Source organism: Corella eumyota, chromosome 2 (assembly GCF_963082875.1).
Source record: "Corella eumyota chromosome 2, kaCorEumy4.1, whole genome shotgun sequence".
Taxonomy (NCBI): Eukaryota; Metazoa; Chordata; class Ascidiacea; order Phlebobranchia; family Corellidae; genus Corella; species Corella eumyota.
The window spans coordinates 12708466-12735352 of record NC_137491.1 but is presented as its reverse complement, the minus strand read 5'-3'; the positions used below and the strand labels follow the sequence as shown (position 1 = coordinate 12735352).

At 29.5% G+C, this 26887-nt stretch overlaps 3 protein-coding genes across 4 annotated transcripts; 1 reads left to right on the top strand and 2 right to left on the bottom strand.

Annotated features, from left to right (window-relative positions):
• Nucleotides 1-1063: 1063 nt before the first annotated feature.
• LOC145741632 (uncharacterized) lies at nt 1064-11638 on the bottom strand. The gene is made up of 22 exons (XM_082559245.1): nt 11619-11638; nt 11445-11557; nt 11102-11315; nt 10740-10921; nt 10001-10159; nt 9645-9793; nt 8781-8916; nt 7594-7740; nt 6907-7092; nt 6444-6587; nt 5847-6023; nt 5434-5547; nt 4759-4833; nt 4368-4490; nt 4083-4238; nt 3641-3736; nt 3320-3436; nt 3058-3157; nt 2878-2914; nt 2669-2800; nt 2409-2523; nt 1064-2077 (listed from the first exon to the last, which is right to left on the bottom strand). Exons 2-22 carry the CDS (start codon nt 11541-11543, stop codon nt 1892-1894), a joined length of 2844 nt encoding a protein of 947 aa, XP_082415371.1. The 5' UTR covers nt 11544-11557; nt 11619-11638; the 3' UTR covers nt 1064-1891.
• Nucleotides 11639-12817: 1179 nt separating this feature from the next.
• LOC145741631 (uncharacterized) lies at nt 12818-21180 on the top strand. Of its 2 annotated transcripts, none has more exons than XM_082559244.1 (21): nt 12818-13218; nt 13467-13573; nt 13658-13721; nt 13917-14176; nt 14273-15555; nt 15651-15730; nt 15958-16104; nt 16547-16748; nt 16897-17113; nt 17320-17479; nt 17671-17867; nt 18111-18503; nt 18632-18710; nt 18780-18902; nt 19017-19187; nt 19250-19385; nt 19458-19612; nt 19835-19932; nt 20026-20139; nt 20204-20429; nt 20884-21180. In XM_082559244.1, exons 1-21 carry the CDS (start codon nt 13061-13063, stop codon nt 20987-20989), a joined length of 4476 nt encoding a protein of 1491 aa, XP_082415370.1. In that variant the 5' UTR covers nt 12818-13060; the 3' UTR covers nt 20990-21180. The 2 variants fall into 2 exon arrangements, with proteins under 2 accessions (XP_082415370.1, XP_082415369.1); XM_082559243.1 differs by having other exon boundaries at nt 17311-17479.
• Nucleotides 21181-21729: 549 nt separating this feature from the next.
• On the bottom strand, nt 21730-26545 carry LOC145742930 (uncharacterized). The gene is made up of 7 exons (XM_082560775.1): nt 26068-26545; nt 25832-25991; nt 25241-25699; nt 24913-25084; nt 23406-23625; nt 23169-23197; nt 21730-23054 (listed from the first exon to the last, which is right to left on the bottom strand). Exons 1-7 carry the CDS (start codon nt 26491-26493, stop codon nt 22355-22357), a joined length of 2166 nt encoding a protein of 721 aa, XP_082416901.1. The 5' UTR covers nt 26494-26545; the 3' UTR covers nt 21730-22354.
• Nucleotides 26546-26887: the final 342 nt, after the last annotated feature.

The following is a 26887-nucleotide window of genomic DNA, read 5'->3' as shown; positions in this document are numbered from 1 at the left end:
TAAAAAAAGCAACCACTTACCATCTATGGAATAAATTCAACTTGACTTTCGACAGAATCTAAACCGCTCTGCAAACTACCAATTTAAAAAAGCAGAAGCAACTGTAATCCAACCTTTTTAATTAGCAAAATCTTCGCTTGAGCGTCTCTAGCTCTAGACAAACTCGGGGAATTGCAATAAAAGTGTTCATTCTGCTTTACTATTATGACCGTTTTGTGACGTATTTCTGCTTTGATTGTAAACTGATTATTATATTAAATCTTTAAACTAAATTATACTGCACATAAAATGCAACATACTGCTTATTAAAAAATGTAGTAATAAAAGTTATTTTAATATTTTTTTTACATTTTTTGTGATAACCACGTCGATTATTTAATTCAGTAACTATACGTGACCGCAAACTTGTTTTGTATATCTGGTAAATTATGAACATTTGCAAGTAACTGTTTAAGATTAAATGCAATAATTATTAAACATCAAGTATTAATTAATTAATTTTAACATGGTAGATTCAATTAAAAAAGTTCTAAGATTGATTAAATCCCAGATTGGGTAATACGCTTCTTATTGTTTAACACCTATAACATCAGCCTCTTCGTTCAAAATCATGTTGACAGAAGGCCCAAACACTAAAGTTTCGAAAACGACACTTTGAAAAATTTTAGGTCAATATTTTTATAGAATTAAAAGCTTTCCTATGGGGGGGATATAGAGTAAGCAAGAGTTAACAAAATATATCCTGTAAGATTAAAATGCCATTATAAGGCATATAAACCGTAAAAAAGAAATATTAAAGTATTAGAAAAAATTAGGTGAATCCGTAAAGCACAGAAGAGAATAAGCTAGGACCGCAAAATAGGATAGAGAAATAGCTATAGGCAGCGAAGTACGAAAAACAATTAACTAGGACCGCAAAATGCGGGAGTTTTTTTTAAGAATCGTTTTACAAGTGAAGTACAATTGATTCTAAACATTAAAAGCGTGTTTTGCAATGGGTTTAAATACTAAATAAAATTACATTCCTAAACTTTCTAACTAAAACGGAACATTAAAAGCAAAATTCTAAACAAAAATGTTTACTTTAATTAGTAATATACACCGCTTAATGCATGACAAATGTACAAGATATCAGAAGCTACAAAATGCTTAAAAACGTGAAACTCGAAGGACAAGCCTACGTTGGGAAGTAATAACCTTTTACACAGAAAATCACCAAGCTATGCGAACAAAAATAAGTGCTATTAAATGATGACGTCACTTCAACGCGTGACATCATATGTTTTTTTTAATTAAAAATGTGCGGTTATTAGGATTACCAATTTGATGTCTTATGTTGCATTATTCTCGAAAACAACAAGATAATAAGAAAACGCACTCAACCAACAAACAAGAACAATAACATAAAATTATACAACTAAAAAAACAATAACAAAATAAAATGTACATCATTTTGCCGAAGATTAAATTTAATTTACAGTTACAAAAACGACAAATTTAGATAAAAGCTTATTCATAATTCGACGATGACTAATAAAATACACAAAATAATTGCTATAATGAAATTTTTTACAGTATTTTTATTTTTACAATTATGTTGCTTCACAAAAAGATTAATATTTTCCCGCAGTAATCGAATTGATTTTTTTAGCTAAAAGTAACAAATATTCTCGTTGCCCTTTTTTAATAAGATACATTATACAACAAAAGATCAACAAAATGCTACGAAACAACATAGGCAGAACTATATATCTTTATTAAAGTGGTAAAATAAAGAACTACTAAAGTTATAGCTAAGCAATACGTTAACGTTATGTTAGATGGGTAAACTAAAAATATACAACACATTTTAAAAATTCTCTCCTAGGTTATCCTTTTTTTTTGCACCCTCTCACATAGCGCCGTTGCGAACGCTCTTCTTCGACTTTCTCTTCTTACTCTTTCCGTTCTTCTTTCTTGTTTCTGGTGGCGACGAACCAGAACTTGTTGCTGATTGGTCCACATTGGCCAAGTGATCCCCAACTAGGGGAGGGCTTCTAATGGGTTGTCGGTTAATGACACGAGATGATGGTGTGCACTAAATACAGGGTAAAAAATATCAAGTTATTCAAAACTGCAATAAACCTTCCAAATTTGTAATGTCTCTGATCTAAAGATATTATTTTTTCTTTAATTTATTTCATGTATGTCGTTTAACACTTTTTTGGCCAACGTAAAGGTTACTGATATAGCTTTTGGTATTACTTAAAAGCAATTGGTAGCTTTTTTAAATAAGCAACAACAATCTAACTGGCATTTCTTTTCTAAGTCATTAAAATAAAAACTGTACCATTTTTAACCTAAAAAGCTTATCGTTAAAAAAATATATAAAATAAAAATTAAATAAATTTGGTTATTGTTATACTTACAGCCACAGGCTTAGAAGTTCCTGCTTGTTTTTTTGCAACTTTAGCATCGTTGCTGGATTCAGCGCACATGTTAAAATTTGTAAACCTTGCACCATCGACTCCATCACTTTCAGAACTATTTTGAAACAAATATTACTTTAAAAAAATTAATAAAATTTTTGAACAATTAAAAATATTACTTTTCTATGTTTTATTAAATGAGTTCCATTATTACTTAACAACATTAAACAATTTTTAAATTTTTTTTAAATATTTTTAACCTCTCCATGTTGTCATGTGGGTAAGACATTGCAGGAAACACATGTGCCTTATGGGGGTAAGTATTCGCCATAGGGTAACCTGGGGCATCCTCAAAGTTGCCTTCATCGTCTGGGGTCACATCCCTCAACATCCTAAGATACAAAATTTAAGATAAAAAAAAACATTGATGTGATTAAAATTTATCCTGATGGATATTACAAAGAAATACCTTTGATAATTGTTAGGATACATTCCATCTCCCATATCTAAACAATAAAAAATATTACACTGGAATATACAAAATTAAAACAAGAATATAAGTTTAAGATAAAAATAATAAATCAATTAACTCTCTTATTAAATGGTTGTCGTTTAACTGAATTAATTATTTATAATTTTTTATAACGACCTTCATTTGAGCTACTGCTTTCAGCATTGTAGGCCATCATGTTCTTAATATTCGAGTCAGTTGAATGAGCTATAAACTCATCTAGTTGAGATTTCAACATCTGCAAACAAAATTTGTCAATTATTTAAAAAAAATATTTTGGGGTGGGTGAGTTTACAGCAATTAGAAACTTATTGTTACAATTGTTGTAGGTTAGCTGCTAGATTTTTCTAATATCATAAAACCCGACCCAAATGTATTAATATTAAAATTTGTTTTTCACCTGATTTTCGTCACTCAGCTTTGAGTTATCCTCTTTCTGGTCATTTAATTGGAGAGTGAGTTCATTTTCTTTGATTGTCAAAGCCAGTTCAGCATCTGCAAATTTCTGCTTTTCTTCCTACAATTAAAATAGTGTTTAAAAAAGTGCTTAACTTGTATAAAACGTCAACCATGATAAATTAAAAGTTGTAAAACATAAAAATTTGTTGTTATACATCAAAAAATTTTAACAAATTATATATGGTCATAAACAACTAGGTAAGGCTATAAGAAATTTTTTTTAATTTCACACATACTAAGAACACAAACATTAATAACGCACAGTGAAAAGTGTTTTGTATTTTTTTCCTCTTGTTATTTGAAATTGGAGATCCCTTTCCATTTCTTGAATTTTGTTTTGTAGTTGACGTGCTTGTTCCTAAACAAAAAAAGTTCACAATAAAGTTTATTGTTACACTAAAAATAGATTAGTCATTCTAGATTTAAATTGTCTTAAGGGAAATTTGTTTATTTATTCAATTATTTTTAAAGTCAACTTATAGGTAAATACAAAGACTAAATTAGTTTTGAGGTAAATTCAATTGACCAATTTCCACGAAAAATTACAATATATTAAAATTTTATAATGTTATGACACTTATGTATTTATATGAAAAATATTAACAACATAAAATTATGATGAACAAATAAAAAGTAATTTTTAAAAGTGTTTTTAATATCTCCAGGTACAAAAATTAAAATTACAAAAAAAATAATAAATCAACCTGTTCCTCCGCATCCGGATCAGCGATGGCCATAAACAATTTCTCCAACTTATTCATGATCCCTTCTCCTCCCTCAATCTCATCTACATCTTTTGGATCTTTTGTCTCCTTATTTGGAGCTGTTTTGCTACTGGAAGATTTCTCTCCACCTTTTGTCTAAATAAATAAAAACAAATTTTTTATATAAAATTAATAGTTCAAATGTGTAAAAAATTATTTGAAAACTATTAGTAGAAATTTATATTATTTTAAAAAGTTTGAATCAAAAATTTAAAAAAATCTCACATTTTTCGAAATTTTTTCAACCTGCTTCATTTTCTTGATTTTTTTCTCCAAGCGGTGACATTCAACAAATTTTTCCTTGTAAGCATCAGCTCCCATTGCCAATCTTGTGGACAAATCATCAACCTAAAAATTTTATTTTTAAATGACAGAACAACCCTAACCACTCTTTTAATAAAATCTTAAACACGTTTGCTTTGACAGTATTTCGTGTTATTTTTTTTTGGCTTACATTTTGACCTAATAAAATAGCTTTGGAAGATACTTTAAAAGATACCCAGATGTCCCAATTAAACTGTTTTAAACTTTTTAGTTTTTTCTGTTATACAAATTTAACTAAAATATTAATGAACTTTGATCTTTTTAAAAATAAAAATTAAAAAAATATTTAAACCTGGCTTCTAAGATCAGTGATAATGAAGTCTTGTTCATTTTCCCTTTCTTTCATACTTGTTGTGGCATCAGCTTTCTTTAAATTAAACAAAAGTTGTTAGTAATTTATATTTCAGTTACTATTAATATTATTATTATTATTATTATTTGTTTCAGAAAAATTAAACTAATTTTCAGTGTTTAATAAATCATATATGTAAAAAAATCTGACTCTAAAGTTAAAATGGGACTTATATTTAATTGACTAAAAATTTGGACAGAAAAAATATAAAAAAATTTAATTTTTTTTTAATAATAAATAAACTACCAAGCTTTTATTTACATTAAAAATTTTTCAATTAAAAAAATTAACCTAGGAAAAAAATAATTTAAAACAGTACCATAAGTGTATACTGTAACTAAATATTTTAACCTAATATTTATTTAACATTTGTGTGGTTTCAATATAAATAAATTTGACCTCAAAAATTGTAACAGTTGGTGTTGTCAATCTTATATTATTAAGCACTTTATCCAAATCAGGTAAACCATATTAACTTACAAAAATATTTTGTCATTTTAACAAAAAAAGCTTGTTTATTTAGAAACCACAATATCATATTATTTATTTTACATTAAAACATATAAAGATCAAAATTTTTTAGTTAAACTAATTTCGAAAAAAACATTTTTTAACCTGTGTTTTTTTGGTCTGTGTATTTTTACTTTTTGTTTCAGCTACATTTGATGTAGCACTAACATAAGCTGTATCACTTTCTTCCAGTTGTTTGCGCAGTAGTACAATGTTTTCCTACAATTCAACAAGTATAAAAGAAACTTTAATTTCGACTACATTAATTAATTTAATATATACTTAATTTTTTTACAGGTTAAAAATTTTAAAAAATGTTATAAGAAAAAAATGTTTAGTTTCAATTTTATTTAGTTTTTTTGAGATACAATCTTTTAAATATCTAAATTAAAATACTAAGTGTTTAATAAAAAAATGAGTTAGACTTTATTAATTCACCCTCCTAACTTAATATTTCCTGTGAACGATTTTTACAAAAACTTGTTACATTTATATTAAAACTAAATTAAAACACTCACATGCATTTCTTTCTCCACTGCTTCAGCTCGCCTTCGCTCCTTGATGAGATCTTTTTCTTTTTCCACACATCCAACCTCCAACTTCTTTAATTTGTCCTCCAAGGTCACTAGTTGGCACTGTAAAGCTGTCACTGTCGATTTTTCACCTTTCAGTTCAACTAAGAGCATTTCTTTTTCCTAAAAAAAATAATTTTAATAAAAATTGTTTTAAGTAAAACATGACCATTTTAAATTATTCAACTCAAATCAAAAAAATCAAAATTGTTTTTGAAATTATTCATTACATTTGTTGTTAAAAAATACTATTAATGTTTTTTATTAGAACTGTGAAAAGTTTTATGTTTTTCAAGCTACAATTTAGAAAGCAGCTAAGTGTGTTATTAAACTTTTTAGCTTCCTGTTATTTACATTAAGATTTTTTTCTATTGCAGTTTAATGAACCGCTTTACATTTATTAAATACAGAAAATAACCATAAAATGACTTCTTTATTAAACTAATAACTAACACAATGTCATATTTTATTAGTTTTTAAAATATTTTTAAAACACATGAAATGTAAGCTCCTGGTTAAATTTTAATGGGTTGTCCTATTTACCCTTTTAACTTCATTCAGATCATTCATAAGTTTGTCTCTGGCATTAGTTGCTTCAGTTAGTTCCTTTGCCAACAACTTTTTCGCTGTTTCAGTGGTGGTCACCTTTTCAAAAGATGTTCTCAACATACCATTCAACTTATTTGTCTATGAAAAATTGCATAAGATTATTACATAACTTTATATTATTTTTTTTAAAACTTCGTTTTATGGTAATTTGTTAAAAAACATATTTTAATGTTAAAAACAAAAAATTAAAAGCCTTTAAATACAAAATTAATTATTATCTTTTGATATAAAAATGAATTTCCTAGAATATACACCATACCAGTATTAACAAGTTATAAAGTAAACCATGATTTTTAAATTTAACAATGGTAAATTCAAAAAACAGTTTAAATATAATTTGTAATTTTGTTTTATTTAAAAAAAATTAAATTCATTTGGGCTGAAAACATTTTTCTACCTCGTCCTTTAACTTCTTCTGGGTTGTTTTAAGATTTTTTTCAGTCTCTTTGATCTTCTCGCTTTTATTTTTGATCTCCTCCACGTGAATCGTGACTTCATTCTTCATCTCCTCGATGTCACACATGAGCGATTCCATTGTTTTAACATTCTCCTGTCTCGTCATTTCTGCTTGGGTGAACTGGTCCTGAAAAAAAATTTAAAAAAAAATTATTTAATTCAAATTCAAAACTCTTTTTTTTCATACATATTTTCATATTTTAATTAAAAGCTAATAATAAAATTTTAAAACAATTTTTTAATTTTTATGTCATTTAAGCTGGCCAGGTTTGAATTTTAAAATCGAATTAGTCAATGAGATTTAAATTTAATTCTTAATTTTTGTCTGCTTTAAATAATTTTAAAATTCATAAAAAAAATTAATATTTAGCAAATAATAAATTTTTAAAATTTTATTGACTTTAAAATTTATAACCAGCATGTGATGAAAAGTTAATCATTGATTGATGACAATAACATAAATAACAATGTTACAACACTGCATTTCTGAATATAATGTTATTTAAAAATTTTTAAAAAAATCTAATTTAACTTAAATTGCCAAGAAATTTTTTTTAAATTTTGTTTAACATTTTTTTTTAATTTAGTTTTTTTACATTTTGTTTAACACTTGTAGTAATTTATTTACCTTAAACAGATTTCTTTCGTCCCTGTACCGTGCCATCTTAACAGCAACATTTTCTTTTTCTCTTCTCAAATCATTGATCAAACTTTCTTGTTCTTTGGAAGAGTCAACTGATTTTTGTTGAATTTCATCTTGCACAACCGAAAGAGTCTGAAAAATATTTTAAACATTGTCAAAAATTAAAATGATTCTTAAAAAAGAAATATAATTTTTTACTTAAACAAAAATAATTAAAATTTAATAAGCTTCAAATAAAAATTTAAAAAAAATTAAGACACTATTTTAGACAAAGTTTACTATACAGACAAAACAAAAAAAAATGTTTTAGGTACCAATACCATTTCAGCAAAAAATCACCTAATGTAAGAATAATGTAAAATATGTTGCAATGTCATTTTCATTCTTTTCATCAACAAAGAAACTTGGTATTCAATTCATATTTACACAAAAGATTACAAAACTGTATTACAATTCAACAATAAAAGAAATAAGAAGTAATACCACAGTGTATATATTTTAATTGGACAAATAATTTAGATACTAATTTAAAATTGTTAACCAAAAAATAAACAGCCTAATTAAAAAAAAGTGTATTTTTTTAAGTGTATTTTAGAATCAATTGTGTGGTATTAAACAACTACTGATGTTATTAATTATATGATTTTGTTTATATTACAGCTGTGTCATGTCATTACACCGGCAATATAATTAATTTTTTTAACTTAAATAATTTTTTTGCATTACCAAAACATAAACCTTATAGTAGATACTTTACCAATATTTTGTATTTATGTTTTTGTAAAATTACATTATTATAAACAATTTGCGACCTTAAGTTTTCTGAGAAACAAACAGCCAAATTTTCTAGACTATAACCATAAAATGATTGTGTAATTATAAAATAAAACATTAAAAAAACTAAATTATCCCAAAATTTAATAAAAAAACAATTAACCCAACATTATTAAAACTGATAACATAATTTATTTTATTTAATCTATAAAAGAAATTTTAAATTAAAAAAAACTAATCTTACCCGCGCTACAAGTGGCAAGTGTACGTTAACTGGCAGATATTTTTAAGGCCTTTTAATTAAAAGTTTATATCACAAATGTATATTGTCCATTAGGTTTTGTTATATTTAGTTTTTTTTCTAATATAATCGTGTGCAGATTTGTTATCATTCTTACCCTTATTTGATCTTTAAGACCACTTTCCAAAACTTCACATTCCTGCAACTTGACATCTCTGCTCTCTATCTCCTTTTGGTGGTCAGTAGTTAGTTGTTTTTGTTGTTCTTTCAACTCCAAAATCTGTTTCTGAAGTCTTAATCACAGTATATAAATGTTTAGTTTAAAAAACTTAGCTTAATCAGTATAAAAATTAATTTGCACTATAATACACAAAAAAATATTTTAATGATAAATGTGTATTTAAATAAAACATCAACTAAGTGTACAGGTATCTCTATTAATTTAAGTAAATTTTTAATTTTTAAATTTGGACTTATAAATTAGTATTTGTTGAGTTGATAATTATAATCACAACAACAGAAAATTTTTCCATGTCACTGGGTAGTAAGTCATCAGATTTTATTATTCAAAGCATCACACGTACACAACTATGACATCATAAAAAGGAAATGACGACAAATCACAAACTAACCACTGATTAAGAGCTGAGTCAAGATGACAGAAACCAAAATAAATGATGCACTTATTAATAAATAAGAATGTACCCATACCCACTTAATAATGACTTGCTGTTAATATATAATGAATGGTTCTCAACACATTCTTTATTTCACCAGTTTAAAAATACAAATGCATTATGTTTTTTTGGACAAAAAAAGCTATTTATATAACCTACAGAACAACATTCAATATACTTAACTAATATGCCACATTTAAAAAATACATTTATGTGAAAATGTAAATTTGTTCTATAATATATACCAAACCAATCAAGTGTTTTCATTTAATTGACTTTTATAGCCAGTTACTTAATAAAAAAATCATTCAACACTTTGAAAGACAAAAATAGGATAAACTCACGCTTTGTGGTCATCTTGTAGAGTGTCGATAAGTTGTTTAGCCTCGTTAAGCTGGGACTTGGTTGTTTCAATCCTTGTATCAGCTTTGCCCAACCTTTTCAACACTTTTTCATGGTCGCCTGTCAGCGCAACATACTTTTCATCCAATACCTAAATTTTATAACAAAATATAAATTTAATATAAATCTATAATTTAAATTTAAATGAATATTTTATTTAGTAGAAAAGTTAACACAATAAATAAACATAATTGTTATATTGTCAATAAAAATTAGTCAAATTTATTAAAATTACTAAATAGAATTTTGTTCTAATTTGTAAGCAAGTCTCTATGAATTAATAGGCTTTGAGTCAAACCTTATTGTTGGTTTGTTCTTGCTGAATGGCTTCATTTGCTTTAACAAGTTCCTCTGAGATTTTTTCGAGTTCTAAACTCAACTCTTGTTTGGCATTTTCCAAATCATATACATTTTTCTCAAGTTCACACTTTTCTACATTAACTTTAGTCAACTTTTCCTGCAAAGTAATTATAAAGAATTACATAAGAAAAATTAATTTATATATAGGCTATTGATTTTTTTTAAAGTATATATAGCAGGGAATTTTTTTCAACATATGCAAATACTTGTGATATTAGTATAGTTTGGTAAATAAACACATTTAAAATAAATTGACTACAGGTATAGATTACATATTTAACGATTTAAAAAAAAAAAAAATTATTACCAGAAACTAGAATAAAAGTGCTGTATTTATAGTGTCCAATGGTTTTAATTACACCTTATAAATGGTAGTTTAAAAAGTGTTATTTTAAAAAATTACTCACTAAAAACATTAATTTGTTAAATAAACAGGTCATATACATTCAGAAAACCTAAAATTGTGATTTGCTTTATTAGGTCAACTACTGTGCTTTAAAATTTCCCAGTTATATTATTTACATATTCTGTGAATATTACTGTAAGATTTCTTGTAATGTTAAAGTGTGTTTAATATTATTGTAAAAAAGAGGGGCATTATATTTAGGGTGTAAAATTACAGCTCACAAACACTTCTTATAAATTTTATTTCTTCAAAAAATAATATTTTTTTTTACCTCTAAAGCATCAGATTTTGTCTTTAAAATAATCATTCCAGTTTCATCTTCAACTTCAATTAAACAATCGTTCTCTGTACAGACTCGAAATTGAAAGGGAGTGCTAGCCCCTCTCACATAACCCTTCTTTGTGACATAACAAAACTGGTAAAACTCCTTATCATCACCAGGCAATCTGGAGGCTTTTGAATAAATATTTCAAATATTTTTATTTTGGTAAAGGTATAATGATGTTGCTTTAAAAGAAAAAGGCTTTTGATTTTTTAAGATAAAGTCTTTTTAAGATAAAAGTCCTACTAACAAGTTTGTTTAAGTCAGTGAACAAAGACTGAACAATTAATTAAACAATACTTTAAACAAACCTTGAAAAGTAACAGATTGTGTTTCGTTTTTGTCTGCATCAGTCTTTGGTTTTGGGGCCCAAACATAAGTGGAGTAATCTCGTGGACTAGCCCAGCCAACCCTGAATAATCCCAACCAGTCCCTTGATGATGGGGTGATAGCATCGGTTAAAATGTAACCAACTGTGACATCATTTTCTGGTGGAAAAAAGTCTGGAATATCGGGAAAAATGACCTAAAAAAAAGAATCAAGGGTTACATCAAAATAAGATAAAATTAAATCTATGAATAGTTCTACATCACAATACTAATAATAAGAAAAAACTTAGAGTTTATTAATAAACCTAAACATTAATTAAATTACCTGAGAAAAGTTAGTGCTCAAAGCCATTTCATGAACTGAAACAGATTCAGGTATAAAAGGAGCATCAGTTGATGCAAATTCATCATCAAAATTATCCATTTTGCTTTCAAAGTCTATTTTTACAAATAAAAATAAAAATCAAGCTAATAAATTAGTGTTTTTCGATTACAGTACCTACTATTAAAAGCAGAAGCTAAATAGCTAGCCAAGTCTAAATTTTAGCAATTGCTATTGCAAGAAAATATAGAAATATATTCTAATTTGCAAACTATCAAATGCTTTTCTGTTTAGGTTCTTGTATAAATCTAATATTTTTTATAATCTAAAAATAAAGAACTAAAAGTATAAACCGAACTAAAAGTATAATTTTAGACGGACCGAATTTTTCACTTCGTCAGTTCGTGTTAAAATTAAGGTTTTATTAATCTAGCAACATATTTAGTTAAATTAGTTTGTATTGATTAACTTTCGGTATATAAATAGGCGAAGACATGACCTTAAACATTTCATAACCTTTGTGTAATGTTTTAATCAGCTGACTATCCTTTTTGCTTTGTTATTGTTTTTCGAGTGACGTCACTAAATTCACAACGTTTCAATATAATTTCAAAATAAGGATGCTCAATAAATAAAAGTTTTTAAAATATAAAATTACAAAATTAGTTTTATAGATATTTTTAAAAATGAGTTGGTTTTAAAATTATAAATGTTACAGACCATATAATATTTTCACTTTTAAAGCAACGCTCGGTATACGTTCATTTTGCAACACCTACACTTGTTCTCTACAACTTGAAAATTTAAAGACCACAGCAAACAAATACAAAAGGCAAAATAAAATTATTTTTTATCGTTAACGTACAAGCATAAAATGATGACGTCACAGGTCAATTGACTCACAAGAGCTAAAAATTGTTCCATGTTTTGGTATTCTGGTGCATGTTGCAAGTTTAATTAAAAGATAAATCCTGCTGCTTAACGACCCATACTAGATGTATATTTATACACGACGTAAGTTAAACATCATAAAGATTTTTTTTAATATTTATTAGTTCAATACAACTTTTTTCATAAAAGTTTTAAAAGCAGTTAACTTTTTGAGATCGACGTAACATACAAAAATAGTTAAGCAGGTCAAAAGCATTAAGTACCCACTAAACCAAATATGTTTAGTGGGCGTCTTTAATTAACTAAATCTAATGAACAACAGTTTTTAGGCGAAATTTGAAACAACAACTCTTCTGTCTTAACAATTGGTATCATGTTTTCTATTGTAAACAGTATCTGTGTTTATTACGTAACAAAAGTGGTAGAATAAAACGAGATAGCGCAGAAGCTTTAAAGTGATATTTAAAATGATCAACATTGAACATAGAGAAATTATTTCTGATTATTACAAGTTGATAAATACGGTTTTTAGTCGGCTAACATTTTAACGCAAGAGAATATATAGATTAGAAACTGGTAGGCCTAAGCTGAAAACGTGTGCAACAGAAATGTTTAACTTTAAAGGCTAAAGTCAACAACTATTATCTTATTTACAATTTTTTTAAATAAAATGTTGATAATTGAGTTTGAAAATGTGCAGTTGATTTAGGAGATTACCTTAATACAAAATGAGTCTAACTAGAGAAACAGTGTTAATCGACAGCCTCAAGCAGGTAAGTCACCAACGACTTCGTTCCCTCAAGATGGACATGCAAAAGTTATCACGTGACTCTAGGATTGCCAACGAACGGAATTTTTGGTCGCTGTTGGAATTCCATAGCATTAAGTAAATAAACCACCTTTCTTTCAACTGGTTATTTATTGAACCTGTTAAAGTATTGGAACACTTTTTGTTGATTTATTGCAATGTAATAATTGATTTTTACTAATCATACCCTTGGTTAAATACTATAATCAGCAAGTATATTTGCATTGGCAACTTCAAAATGACAATCAAATATATATCTAAAATATATAAGTATCTATTAAGAGTACTATTCTTAAATAACTGAAGTACGCGTGCTTTTGCTACAGGCTTGATGAAAGAACTAAACGAGAATTTAGAGATGAGGTTTTGGACAACAGAGGAATTAATATCGAGACTGCATTTCGTCATTTAAAACGAGCTCAAAGAAAGACAGGTTTTTATGAAATATTTCATAGCTACGCACATGGATGAGCTATAATTTATTACATTTAACATTTTTTTTTGTTGTTGTTGTCAGGTAGGGACAGTGTGGAAGTTTTAATAAAAGAAAACCAACCCCGAGCAATGTCTGCCAGACACAGGTAATGATGACACCAATAAAACTATAAAAATATATATATATCAATTTACATTTTTAAATATGTTTTCTTGGTTATGTTTGTAAATATTTGCAACTTTAAGATGATGGCTACTTTAATGGTAAATTTATTAGGAATACTACAGAAACTCATACTAAGCCTTTAATTAGTTATTTTTTTGATTGTGAATCATTGTAGAAATACTCCAAGAAGTACGCCAGTTTTGACAGAGGAACCGATCAAACGAAATTATAAGTTAGACAAGTTGCGGAGCAAAGCTATTGGAATTGGCAAACTTAGAGCGGCTTTCAAGTCAACAACTCCGGCTTCAACTTTACCCGCTATAGCGAATAACCCTAATGTTCCACAACAACCTTGTGAGAGTTCAAAAACGTTAAAACAAGCAGAAAAAACAAAGGTAGACAACAACCCGATTAAGACAAAAGAAAAAGTAAAAGGTATGAAATGTAGTAATTTTTCAGAATTTTCAGAAAACCGTCACTTTAAATGTGTTTTATTTCTAAAAATTTATCTTTATTTAAACAAATATGTAGACGATCCACCAACAAAAGAAAGCGAGTCATCGACATCTTTATTTAAACTTCTTCTCCAAGAAGATTTAAAGAACGAGCCTAAAGAAAAACAAACCACTACAGACAATTCTCTTAATCCTAAAACGCCAATTTCAAATAAACAAGAACAAAAGATAGAAGTTATTGATAAAAAGCAATCAAAACTAATTGAAAAAGAAACAACGACCAATAGTGCCAACCAACCAAACACAAAACAGCCTAAAATGAAATCAAAAGTTTCTAAAGAATCTATGCTAAAACTTAAAATTAATTCTAAAGATGATCTTTTAAAAGATGAAAAATCTTCTTTTCCAGTCAATAGTCAAATCGTTGACGTCACAACTCATAAAGATGACGAGAATAATTTTATAACCAATGACGTTACAGAAGAAGCAAACCTAGAGAATAATAGTAGTCGTAAACTTGATACAAATAAAAACATAGTTCCCAAGAAAACCGAAGATGACTTACCAATAGTTGCTAAACCTGTCCTAGAGGAAAGTTCAAAGCTTATATTGGAAAACAAGGTTACTCCAGCGAATAAAAATGATGCATTAGGCGTTGAAAACTCAAAGGACGTGGAGGAAAAAAATGGAAATAGTCAAATTATAGCTCACACTGATGTTGGAAACCAGGCCAACGAAGACCAGTCGGATAAAAGTAATAATAATACTGATAGTGTTGTAATAGAAATGGAAATAAAACCAGAAGTTTTTATAAAACAACCGGAAATTAAAGTAGTTGAAGAAACTTCAAGTTTTCCTCCCAACCTCAAAACAGAAGAAAATGCAGACGAAACTAGTAGTGCAGAAGACAACGTAGAAAAATCAAAAGTTGTTGTAGATATAACAGTGGTAACAAAAACAGAGAATCACGAACCCTCAAGTAAAATGAATGAAAAGAAGATTAACGAAGTGAAAAAAGTTAACGAAGAGAAAAAAGCAAAAAAGAAGAAAGGTAAATCAACCAACAGAAAAGTTGCTGAAAAGTCCAGTAAAAAAGTAGAAGAGTATATTACACCAAAAGAAGAAAATAAAAACGAAGAAAAAGATAATAACCAAAATGAAAAAGTAGTTGAAAACAATTTAGACAAAGAACAGGAAATACTTGATGAAAAAATTTTTTCGGAGTCTCATTCCATTTCCACTTTGTCCTCAGTCGATGACGAACAATTTTCGCTCGATGACATCATCCGAGACATGTCGTCATCGGTTAGTGGCGCACTAGAAGAGATTCAGGTTGGGGAAAACACCTTGTTAATGCAGGTATTGTTTGTTATAACTTTATACAAAGTTAAAAATACGTTAAGTGATACGAAACAGTTTATTTATAAAAAAATGTTTTTGTTTTTCTATCACAGGTCCCCGAGTGGATAAAAGAACATGAACATAAATTTAATAATCCGGGACCTTTGCGTAACAAAATAGAAGTGGATTGGGTGTAAGTATATACCTTATACCTTACTTAGTTTGTTAGTTTAATTTTGTATGTGTAAAAATTATATATAGTTTGTCTACAATTTTATGGGTTCTTGCAGTAGAGTTATAAACTATCTTTCCCAAAGACAAGCCCTAGGATTAAACACCATTAGTGTGACTTAAACTTTGGTGCTCGCGTATCAAAATCCAGTGCTATCAGTATGCTTTAACTATCGATTTCTTTTTAAGGTATGGTTGTAACACTGCATATCCGCAATGCCTGACATCCATTCCTTGCGGCGACCTCGTTTACTATGTAGGATGTATCGTTATTGTTTACAACCCCGAGCGTAAAGCACAACGACACTATTTGGGCCACTCAGCTACTGTTAACAGGTATTCTAATCTATTTGAACAAGACTACTTAATATTACTAATATAAGATTTATAAATAATAATCTTACTTTATTAGTGTATAATAAATAACATAAAAATCTTTAAAACCTGTTTCTTTAGACTAAGTTTTTGTAACGCCTTTACTAAAATAAGTTCTGTTTTAGCGGTATGGAAAATTTTCTAAATAAATGTATTTAGGGAAAAACCTGGTAAATAAGATATTTCAGACAAGTAATTTCCTAGGGAAAACCCCTAGGTGTTTACCATAAAATATTTGGGCATAACTCTTGACAATTCAGCCGAATTAAAAAAACTACCACATGCGTTATATTAAATTTAATGGCCCACTGTTTATAAAAAAATTAATAACAATAAAATTAAATATTACCAAATTATTATTATTGATATTTAATATTTTTTAATCTCTTTACCTTATATCAAGTGTATCTGCTCATCCAATACTAAACCACGTGGCATCAGCTCAACTATCCTTTCCAATAAAAAAATCAACCCAACCGAGATCTCATGACAGTGGCAAGATTCATGTTCGTATTTGGGATGCAGTTACCATGGAGACCATGCACGTGGTTGGCGTGGGAACAATACGAGATCCGATCTTCAAGATGCAATTTTTGCTAATGGAGGTAAATTAAATTATTAAAACCACATTGATATAACCATTTTTCAAGCAAAATATATATAATGTTTTCGTTTAAATTTTTATTTTAAAATTATTTATGGTTTTATAAAATTATTAAAGTTAAGACAGTGTTTTTATTTATCATTTATAAGGGTTACTTTGTAACGATTGAAAATAATGCCGACAACACGATGACAGTTTGGGATGGTGGTTGCAGAGTAACTAGCACCACTCTTACGCCATCTAGCAGTGATCAAAATACTGCCGAGGCTCCGAAAACGCAAATCGGTTGGAACCACAAAAAGTTTGTGCCCACCTTACCTAGGTCTCCCTACCGACCGCCCGTAACAAAAATTAACAAACCTAAGGGTAATTAATTATTATTTTTATAATTAATATTATTGCCATAAACATTTTGTTTAAAGTACATTTTTTGTTATTTTGTTACAAATGTTTTTTTTTAATTTAATAAATCGTTATCAAAAACTTACTTTTAAATTACAAAAAACTATAATTTTAAAAGATTCGCAATAAAGTTAAAATTATAAAAATTTATTAAAAAAAAGAACTTATAGCACCTGCACTAAAAGTGAACACCGCCGGCGCTAGAGGACTAACTTTTAATTTCAACAACGATGGAGGATTCGCTATTGTGGGGAAACACCATGTTACGTTTTGGCAGATAGAGGTCGACTATGAAGAAGAAGGAAGGGTAAAACTGGCAGAAGCTGTAAAGTAAGTACACGTTAAAACAAACAAATAAATTTAAAAATAAACTTTAAATAATAGTATTTCACTTAAAATCCTTTTTCGATATATTTTAAATAGGCGTAAAATATTATATAACTTAACATGATAGTTGGCAAAAATCTCATACATTAGACATTACAGAAATTCTTTTTAAACTTACTAATTTTTTCAACAAGTGGTGATTTTGGAAAGTTTTTTCGAGCTGAATACCTTTCATGTTGCCTAGCAACGAACAAGTTTCTAGATGGTTCGATAATAACGGGAGACTCTAACGGAACTTTACTGATTTGGTCGGAAAAAACGAGAACTGCAACACGCGGATTTTCCCACGCTCACGAATGCCACCTATCGGCCACTTGTGTTAGCAGTGAAGGTAGTTGTTAATTTTTATAAAAAAAATGAAATGATATTTTGGTTGTTGGTCATGGCATAAGACTACAAGTCAAAAAGTTTCGGGTTCAAGCCACATAAATGCTATATTATTTGCTCTTAAGTTCGGTCTTTACTAAGAGTTTAACACGTTTCAACAGCATACCCTCTTCCAAAAAATACAAAAACCTGTATTCTTAAGATAAAAAATATTTTTAATAAAAATTGACTAAATTTGTATTTTTAGGGTTAATTTTTACATCCGGGGTCAACGACAAAACAGTAAAAGCGTTTGTATGCAAACACTCAAAAATCGAAATTTGTGGGGTTTTGCCAATTCCTCAAGAAGTTGGGTCAGCCACGTCACTAGTTGCTATTGGCAACACGTTGTTTGTGGCAACGGAAAAACACGCAATCATTTCAGTGCAGTTCGAATTTCCCGCTAAAACTCCGGAGTCAATGACGTCACCGCTGCGCTCGTCAGGATCTCGATCCGTGACGTCATCAGACGACGGTAGTTTAACAGCTTTATCTGTGTTTGGGAAATGGAACGAGTACGAAGTAGCAAGAGGTTTTGGAAAGGGAGTTAGATCTTGTTGTTCTATTTTACCTTTAAAAGAAAAGATAAGAAACAGAAAAGGTGAATTATTTATTCTTTATAATTTTGTATTCCAATGTAAATGCTTCAATTCCATTTTATATAAGTGTAAAGGACGCAGTTTTGTTTATTCAATTTTAAGAATTGTTTTTATTTTAATTTTGTTATAGTTCAAAGTAAGGAAGTAAAAATGCCAGGAGTTGAGGAAGGATTGGAAATTATGCGAAATCAATTTTCAAAGCAAACAGGGTAACACTTTTTATTTATGCAACGTTCACTTTGTTTCATTAATTCATTTGTTTTAATCCTACTTTTAAGTGTTCGAAAATACTTGCGTGAAAACCCAAGATTGAACAGAAACAATAATATTGATGACGTCAGACGACCGAGTACGTCAGCATCGAGTCCAAGATTGCGGGCAAATGAACGAATTTTACAAAGGTAAAATAATCTTTAAAAACATTTTATAAAACGATTTTAATATTTGCAACCAGTTGGGAAACCTATTATAATATATTATAGAATTTCTTTTAATCATTTAATTTTTATTTTCAGGTCAAGAAATGATAATAACGCAAAACTAACTCCCCTATTTTCAACTAATAACGCTGTACAGAAAAACGACGTATTTTGCACTGACGTCGTACGCGCCACTGCATTGGGGGATTATTTTGTGACGTCATCAAACGACGGATGGATTTTCATATGCAGTTCAAAAGAGCACATGTAACAAAATCGAAATTAAATTATAAATTTTAAATAATTAAAATATCTTAATCTCTTTTTAGTATTCTTGCGCGTTACCAATTACCCCAACCCAGTGACGTCACGTGTGTGGACGCTTGCTCAAAACGCCACCTTGTGTGCGTTGGTACATCGACTGGTCTCGTGATTATAGTCAGAATAAACGACAAAGAGTTTGAAGTAATTTTTAAAATTTTTGAACTGTTGAATAGTTCCACTTTCTTACATATGTTTTACAATTTTTTTATTTAGATCTTACCCCAACTTCAATGCAAGTGCTCGGGCGGGGGATTACCCTACGTTAACACCGTTCGTTTTTCGCCGAGTGGTAAAAAGGTAGCAATCTCGATCGGATATGACGTCATACTGGCCTCAGTTCGAAGATTAGCGTTCACGGAATTGGGAAGGTTGGGCTTTGAATAATTAAAGCATAATGTGTAAATCATAAGCCTCTATGTTTACACGTATAAGATGTATAAGAAGAGGAGTTTGTTTACAATAAAGCTAATTAAAATAAGCAATACGAATATAATTACATTTATTAACACAGTACAGTTAAAAAAATTTAAACTACCTTCATTTTTTAATTAAATTTCTTTTTAAACAATTTGTTACGCTTATAATTTTAGGTGCATTGGTCATCACTCTAACGTCATAATTGGGCTGGACTGGTCATCTAAAAAATATTCATCGACTTATTTTCTTCGGTCTTGTGCAATCACGCCAAGTAGGCTAAAATAAATAAATCAATTATTTTGTAATACAGATCAAAAAAATATTACGTCATAATTTTTTGTGATACGTCGTTTTTTGTGTTTAGCACCTGAGATAAAAACCTGGCACTCTGACACCATGTTAGAGGTAAGAAGTCACGACCTTTTGAATCGGGTCACGTGGGCAACTACGTCATCGATTTTAGATTACTGTATTAAAGGTAAGAATTTTTTTTTTTTAATATTATTAAGATCAAAATATTACAAAAAATAACTTTAAACAAGGTATTTGGGGAAACTACCTTAATTACGGTGACGTCACATCCTCTTGTGTCTACTCGCAATCTGCGAAGATAGGTGAAAACAATGACGTAAACAGTGATGACGTCGAAGGTACAATTGCTCAAAGTAGTGACGTTAATAAAACCTTGGTCGTTGGTGACGTCACGGGTTCAATAACAAGTCAAACTTTTCCTTGTTTGCGGTGGATTGATAATGACAATACAAAAAGGTAATTCGTTTTGTTTTTTAATTCGAAAATTACTTTAAGTGCCCTTATGACTCAGCCTTTTATATAACCCCTGATAAAAACGCAATTAAACAAATTTTACAACAACATGTTAATTAAAATGACTAGTAGCAATACAGCTTATAATTATATAGTTGTCAACATGTTAATATCGATGTCAATATCAAGGGCACTTGTTTTATTATTTAGTGTTATATGTTGTTTTTTAGCTATAGTAAAATGACAAATAATTTAATAATACGGCAATGTTTAAAAAATCAAAAAAATCAGTTTTAGGTTTTTTTATTTTTTATTTTTGACTATATACTAATGTAAAACAACTAACAGAGAAAGTAGGTAAACGAAAAAACAAAAAAAGTGGAAAAAAATAGTTTTCCGCCTTGCCTACTTTATATGTTTTTTTGCTTTAAGTTATTACTATCTTGTATTCTTGTAGAGCACATTTTACGCCCATCAACAACATGGCATTATTAAGCGGACGGCGCCACCTTTTGACAACAGCCAAACAAGAAGGCGCGTTGGTCCAATGGGCCTTGAATTAAAATTTGTCACAAACTTTTTCTAGTTATTTTAAATTTTTGTACGTTACTTTAAAATAAGTAATTTTTTTAAAAATTGCATATTCTAAGTATCATCACAATATTGCATCACATTTCCTTTCGAATGCCAATGTTTGTACTGTAAAGTTAGTATTAAAATCAAGCGTTGTTCTAGAATACAAATCAATACAATATTCAAAAGTTTTAAATTTTGCAAACGATAAAATAAATCAAAGTCGAGTCTTTTAAGTGTCACGTGAAGTCGTTAAATGTGGCCATTAAACGAAACCTCAGACAATATTGAGAATTTTGATCTCTGCGTCTTTATTACAGTTCTCACACACCCTTACGTACTAAAAAATCGTGCCCTCGGGTTATGACGACACAAGCACTTGTGTGTTTTATTTTTGCGTACAATTCAAAGTCAGATACGTCATAAAAGTTCGACGCGATTAGCTATTTTTAGGCATTCGGTCACAAAAATAGATAACCACTTTTCTAAAACAAAGTTGCAACATATTTTGACATGACATGCCCTCCTATTTAGTTGTAGCTAAAAATAGTAACTTGTTTTGTGACGTCATAAATGTCATCTACAAAACATGTCCTAATAAAGTGAGCAGTTCTCACATAAGATGATTTATCCTATTAAAATGCAGAATAATAAATTAAAAACAAAATACAACTAGTTTTTTATTTAATAACCCACACTTTTAGTACAATTAAATGTTGATTAGGGCAAAACACAGTTTTATAACAAACACATTAAAAAAGATCGTAAAAACCTAAATCAAAATTTCAATTCATAACAAAATCTGGGCACAGGAAAAACATATTTGTTGTTAAGAATAGTTGTATATTTTCCACGAACTAATTAAAATAGTTAAATATGAATCATCTTTATTAAAAATTCCGAAATTTAAAAAAATTGGTAAATTATTTTGGTTTCGACTCAAATTTGAGTTTCATACTCAAGAAAATGAAAAAAACTTAATAAATGAAAGAAATTTAATAAAATATATTTCAACAGTAATTAAAACCAAATTATACATCAGTTTAGCTGTTTACATTAACATTTATTATTCCAATAAATATTTCCACTCTCAACGCCCAAAAACATTTCATTTAGAACAACGCAACTCTTGACCTTTTTATCTTGTTATTGTGACGTCATCGATGATATATAAATTGTTTATATGCGCTTTGACAGCCTTTCCACTCAATAACATTCAGAAATCCACACTTTTTTCTATTCTTTTATCGCATTATACCAAAGCAACACAACCTACTTAACTTAAAGTCAAATACATACAGTCCTTTAAAACTGTTCTATATAGTTGGCTACCATTTCAAACTTGTTTAGGAAGATCATGTTCGTTCTCCACTTGAAAATACTGAACTAGTGTTACTGCAAGCTCGGTCAGCGGATATCTTGGAAGAGCCATGACTCGAACTAGAAACAGTTCGGTTGGTGTTCGCTGAAAAAGTGCGACTTTTTGAAGACAATGTTTCGCTCAATGTGGGCATAGTTGAACGGTTTGTTCCATATCTTGCTTGCCATTCGCTTCTAGCTGCCGATGACCTCCAATGGCTTAAATTTTTTCGTCGTCTGCCATTTACAGTGACGTCATCCCACTGACGACATCGGCAGATAAACCTTGCAATATCGCCACAAAAAATTTTGCACGCGGCACGAAACTCGCCGTTGCAAACGTTGTAAACGACGACGTTTAGAAAACTTCCGCAAATAAAAATGTAAATCGCGGCAAAGTATGCAAGCGCTGAGGACTTTGAAACGCATTTTTGAGGAGGTTTAACCACACTGTTAATCAAAACCGAAAAAATGGGAATAACGGTTACGGTAAATAATATAAGCACGACGGTAACCGTTCGCCTTAATCCCAAATCAACTCGGTCTAAAACTTGACTCGATCTTCGGCTTCGACGAGCTTCGCGCATATGATTAAGCATCCGCCTACTTTGAATTGACGTCATAATAGTAAAAAACCAGGTTGCTACAAAGGGAAGTCCCCAAATAAGGACGATGTACACAATAGCATGAACATATCTGCAAGAAATAATAAAAACATGACAATTTGTAATGTACAGCTTTCTACGAACAATTTTTAACAAAAAGTGTCAAACTTGTTAAAAAACTAAATGTTTAAAATTTCATATTCACCTTGAAAATACTGAAGATTCGGGATCCATCTGAAAAATAAAAGAAACAACTAAGTTTAGTACATGGCAGTTTTTATAAGTTACTTAACAAATCAGGATTAATTTACTTTAAAACGGCTTAGAGCCAAATTAAGAAAATTCTAACTAGTTTTTATACAAGTCTTAATTACAGCAAATTATAATTTGCCAACATCGTTAAGTAAGCTTTATAAAATTAAAGTTTCAAGATCTGACATACCGTTAGAGGCTTAATATTCGGCAAACACCGAAATGAAATAAAAGAAATTGCATAGGACATATAATCCACTCCTAAAACGGGCAACACAGCCACAGCAAGTGCTAATATCCACACAATAGAAATTAATATAACGGCCCGTTTAGGGGTCATTATGTCACCAATTCGATATTTCATTGGCCATCTTACAGAAAGAAATCGATCGATCGATAAAAGAAGCAAGCTAAAATAGAAAAGAGGTAAGTTCAATTTTTAGATATAGTAATATGCATACAATGAAGTTTAAATATATATATATACTTTTGGTTTAAATGTAAACAGGCTAATATTATTTGCGAGTTGCGACCACAACAATTAAATGCAGCCAGTTTGAGAAGGCAATCGCTAAGTTTTTACTTATGGCAATTAACGCAAATTATCGCCTATTTAGACTTTTTACATAGTTTACTTTTAATAGCTCGCACAGACTAGATAAAAAAATACTTGCACTATAATCGTATACTACATGTCCCAGATTACAATACAACGCAATGCTTGTAAGGACTTCACGATCGCTGCACTTTTTAAGGTGATTAAATTAAATATTTTAAATACAATACAAGATGGATATAACCGAATCAACGAATGCATACTTAAAATTCCTTATGAATAACTCAAGTGTTACAGTATTGGTGCAAAAAAGCCCACAAGTTTAAGGTAAACAGTTTATGCGACACACCCAGTCCTAAAAAATACTAACATTTGACTTTGCCTGTGCTAAACCAACGTGTTAGTCGCATTAGTCAAAGATTAGCAAACTCATGTAATGTTGTTCTGGCATTTGCACGCAAACGCCTGACACGGTTTGACACCAATCATATACAAACAAGTTTCAATGCAATAAAAGCTATGTATATTTGTTATTGAATTTACGCTACAAATAGTTTTAACCCATATGGTATTTGTAAGACCCAACCACGCGTACAAAGTCGTACTAGTTTATATTATTTTGGTTTAAAATAAGAACATAGTTTTATTAAAAAAACTAGGCAGTTTGCATAAAGTAAAGTAGTTGGTAAACAACTAAAACGTTCAGTAAATTAATGTTAAAAAAGGAAATAGTAAAAACGCTTTGAGTTTTCGATTTTTATAAGCATCACAGGCTAAAGTTAATCATTTTAAACGTGGGTTAACATTTATAACAAATATGTAACAGGCATAAGACGACCACATCAAGGCAAAATAAACCATATTGTGTTACATTTATCTCGGAATTACCGACTTAGTTTCAAATACAGATTATAATTAAATTTTAAATTCCGCAAAACTCGATTTTTGTTGTTTATAATTTCGGTTCTCTTAAAAAGTTTTCGTTTTAATTAAAAAATTAAAATTCTAATATAATTTTCACTTATTAAAGCAAAGTATTAATATATTATGATGAGTATATATTATAGCAACAATTATAGCAGCAAGAATATATTATAGCAACAAAATTACAAAATTCGTAAAAATTTAATAATTATATTACCTGTGCAATGTTACGATTACCGACATCACCCCCAGTGACCCAAACACTATGGAATAAGGGGAGTTCCCCTTGTCAACCCCAGTTAACAATTGTACGTCAATGGTGTCGTACTGGATGGTGGTGAGTATGTTGTTGATCATTGACGGAACCACCACTCCACCAGCAATCAAGTCTGCGTGACGTAAATAATGACGTCATTGTTATTATTTCAAAAACATGCTTAATCTTCATTTATATTTAATAATGTATATTAGAAAGTGGTACAAAAGCATAAAATTTAAAGACAACCAATGTAAATAAAACTAAAGAGTTGGACAAACTAGCTAACCTGAAAATGCAAGAGACAGCTTAAAGTATCCATGTGGCTTGCGCAGAACTTTCGTGCGCAAGGTAACTACAACAATCAAAATATTCGAAATTGTAATAATCACAGCAAGAAGTGACGTCATTGCCACAATTGCCATCACTTGTCCCGGGTCACACGTGACCCTGAATCCGAACCCTTGTGACGTCACAGGTGAAACTGTGCAACCGGGAAATACCCCACAGGTTGTGTGATCAAATTCTTCTATAGAGAATGTGGCTGTCGAGGTTTCATTAATACTTTGAGTAACTGGTATAGTTGTGTTAGTTTGATCAATAATTTCATAACTTGTAGTAAATGACGTATTTTGAACATCAGACTTCCGGGTGTTTTGGGGCGATTCTGTAGTCAGGGCAACGTCGGAATGTGACGTCGTCGGTTTGGTGGTAGATGATTTAGTTGAAGTTAAATCATTGAGATACTCTAAAAATTTAGAAAACCTTTGAAAAAATACAAATTACACAATGATCCTAGGCAAAATTAACAACCAAATTACAACCTAAACCGTTATAGAAACCCAATTGCAATATTTATTGTAACAAGTAGTCAATTTACTAAGTAATTCAGGCGATATTTCCATGGGCTGAATAATGAATTCTTTTCCTTCTACGTCATTAGCTTCGACATTGTCATCAACCGCTAAGTCGGTGTTGTCACTTGAGCTTAAATCAAACAAAGTTTGATCAGAAATCTCAGGGGCAAACTCGCCGTTTATCTATAAATAAGATTATAACTTAAAAATAAACACAAAAATGTTGATGAAAAATAAAAGTTTATGTTAAAAAACTAACCTGATGATTATCCTGACTTCCGAAAACATCTTCCTCCAAGACTGAAATGTTTTCTGAAGTAATAACTTCCAAGGGTGGAAAAATCAAATCTGGTGGAATATTCGATTCTGTTTCATTTAGTCCAACCACCAACTGTGGTTCCAGGTCCGGATAAATAACGTCATCTAGGTGATTTCGCTCCACCCCACTTCCCTCCGCTAGCTGCAAATTACCCCCAAATAATGTTGTTAAACACAAAGGGTCAGAAGGCGGGCAGGGAGAGTTAAATGAAGAGTTACGAAAGAACGAAGCCAAAAGCATGAAATCTAGTAAATCGTTCGTATGTGAGACTGATATTGGGTTGCTGGGAGGTACTTCATTTTCTTGGGCTGCTAAAACTTGAAATGTGAATAGAATAAAGTAAACAAAACATCCTATCTGTGCCATTATTTATCATTCAACTATATCTAGAAAAGAATATTACATAAATCATAAAAATTTTTGAGTTTTAGTTTTAAATTTACTAAAACTATATTAGACATATTAAAATAAAATCGCATGGACAGAAAATCTACTGTTATTTTTTTTTTAGTTTACAATATTTCAATTTTCGTAGACTTAACTTCGCTATCTCACAGTTATTACTAAAAAAATAACCAAATTGTAAAAATTAATTAAAAATAAAACTAAAAAAACTTGTGACTGAATTTATTAAAAACCATTTTAGCTAACCAGGCTTTATTACCACTAAACTGAAAGTCATTATTATTGTAATCTCAACTACTTTAAAAAGATGTCAACAAGCTACTTTAATCTGAAGTGTTTAATAATTCGAATTTTG

What these genes read in the sequence shown, in the direction of transcription:
- LOC145741632 (XM_082559245.1), bottom strand. Translation starts at nt 11,543, where the DNA reads ATGGATAATTTTGATGATGAATTTGCATCAACTGATGCTCCTTTTATA. An exon ending in ATCCGGATGCGGAGGAACAG is followed by an intron (nt 3,737 to 4,082) that starts GTTGATTTATTA and finishes TTTTTTGTTTAG; the next exon opens with GAACAAGCACGTCAACTACA. An exon ending in AAGCAGTAGCTCAAATGAAG is followed by an intron (nt 2,915 to 3,057) that starts GTCGTTATAAAA and finishes TTTATTGTTTAG; the next exon opens with ATATGGGAGATGGAATGTAT.
- LOC145741631 (XM_082559243.1), top strand. Translation starts at nt 13,061, where the DNA reads ATGAGTCTAACTAGAGAAACAGTGTTAATCGACAGCCTCAAGCAGGTA. An exon ending in CACTTGTGTTAGCAGTGAAG is followed by an intron (nt 17,868 to 18,110) that starts GTAGTTGTTAAT and finishes TTGTATTTTTAG; the next exon opens with GGTTAATTTTTACATCCGGG. An exon ending in GATAATGACAATACAAAAAG is followed by an intron (nt 20,430 to 20,883) that starts GTAATTCGTTTT and finishes GTATTCTTGTAG; the next exon opens with AGCACATTTTACGCCCATCA.
- LOC145742930 (XM_082560775.1), bottom strand. Translation starts at nt 26,493, where the DNA reads ATGGCACAGATAGGATGTTTTGTTTACTTTATTCTATTCACATTTCAA. An exon ending in GTAATCGTAACATTGCACAG is followed by an intron (nt 23,626 to 24,912) that starts GTAATATAATTA and finishes TTTCTATTTTAG; the next exon opens with CTTGCTTCTTTTATCGATCG. An exon ending in CGAATATTAAGCCTCTAACG is followed by an intron (nt 23,198 to 23,405) that starts GTATGTCAGATC and finishes TTTATTTTTCAG; the next exon opens with ATGGATCCCGAATCTTCAGT.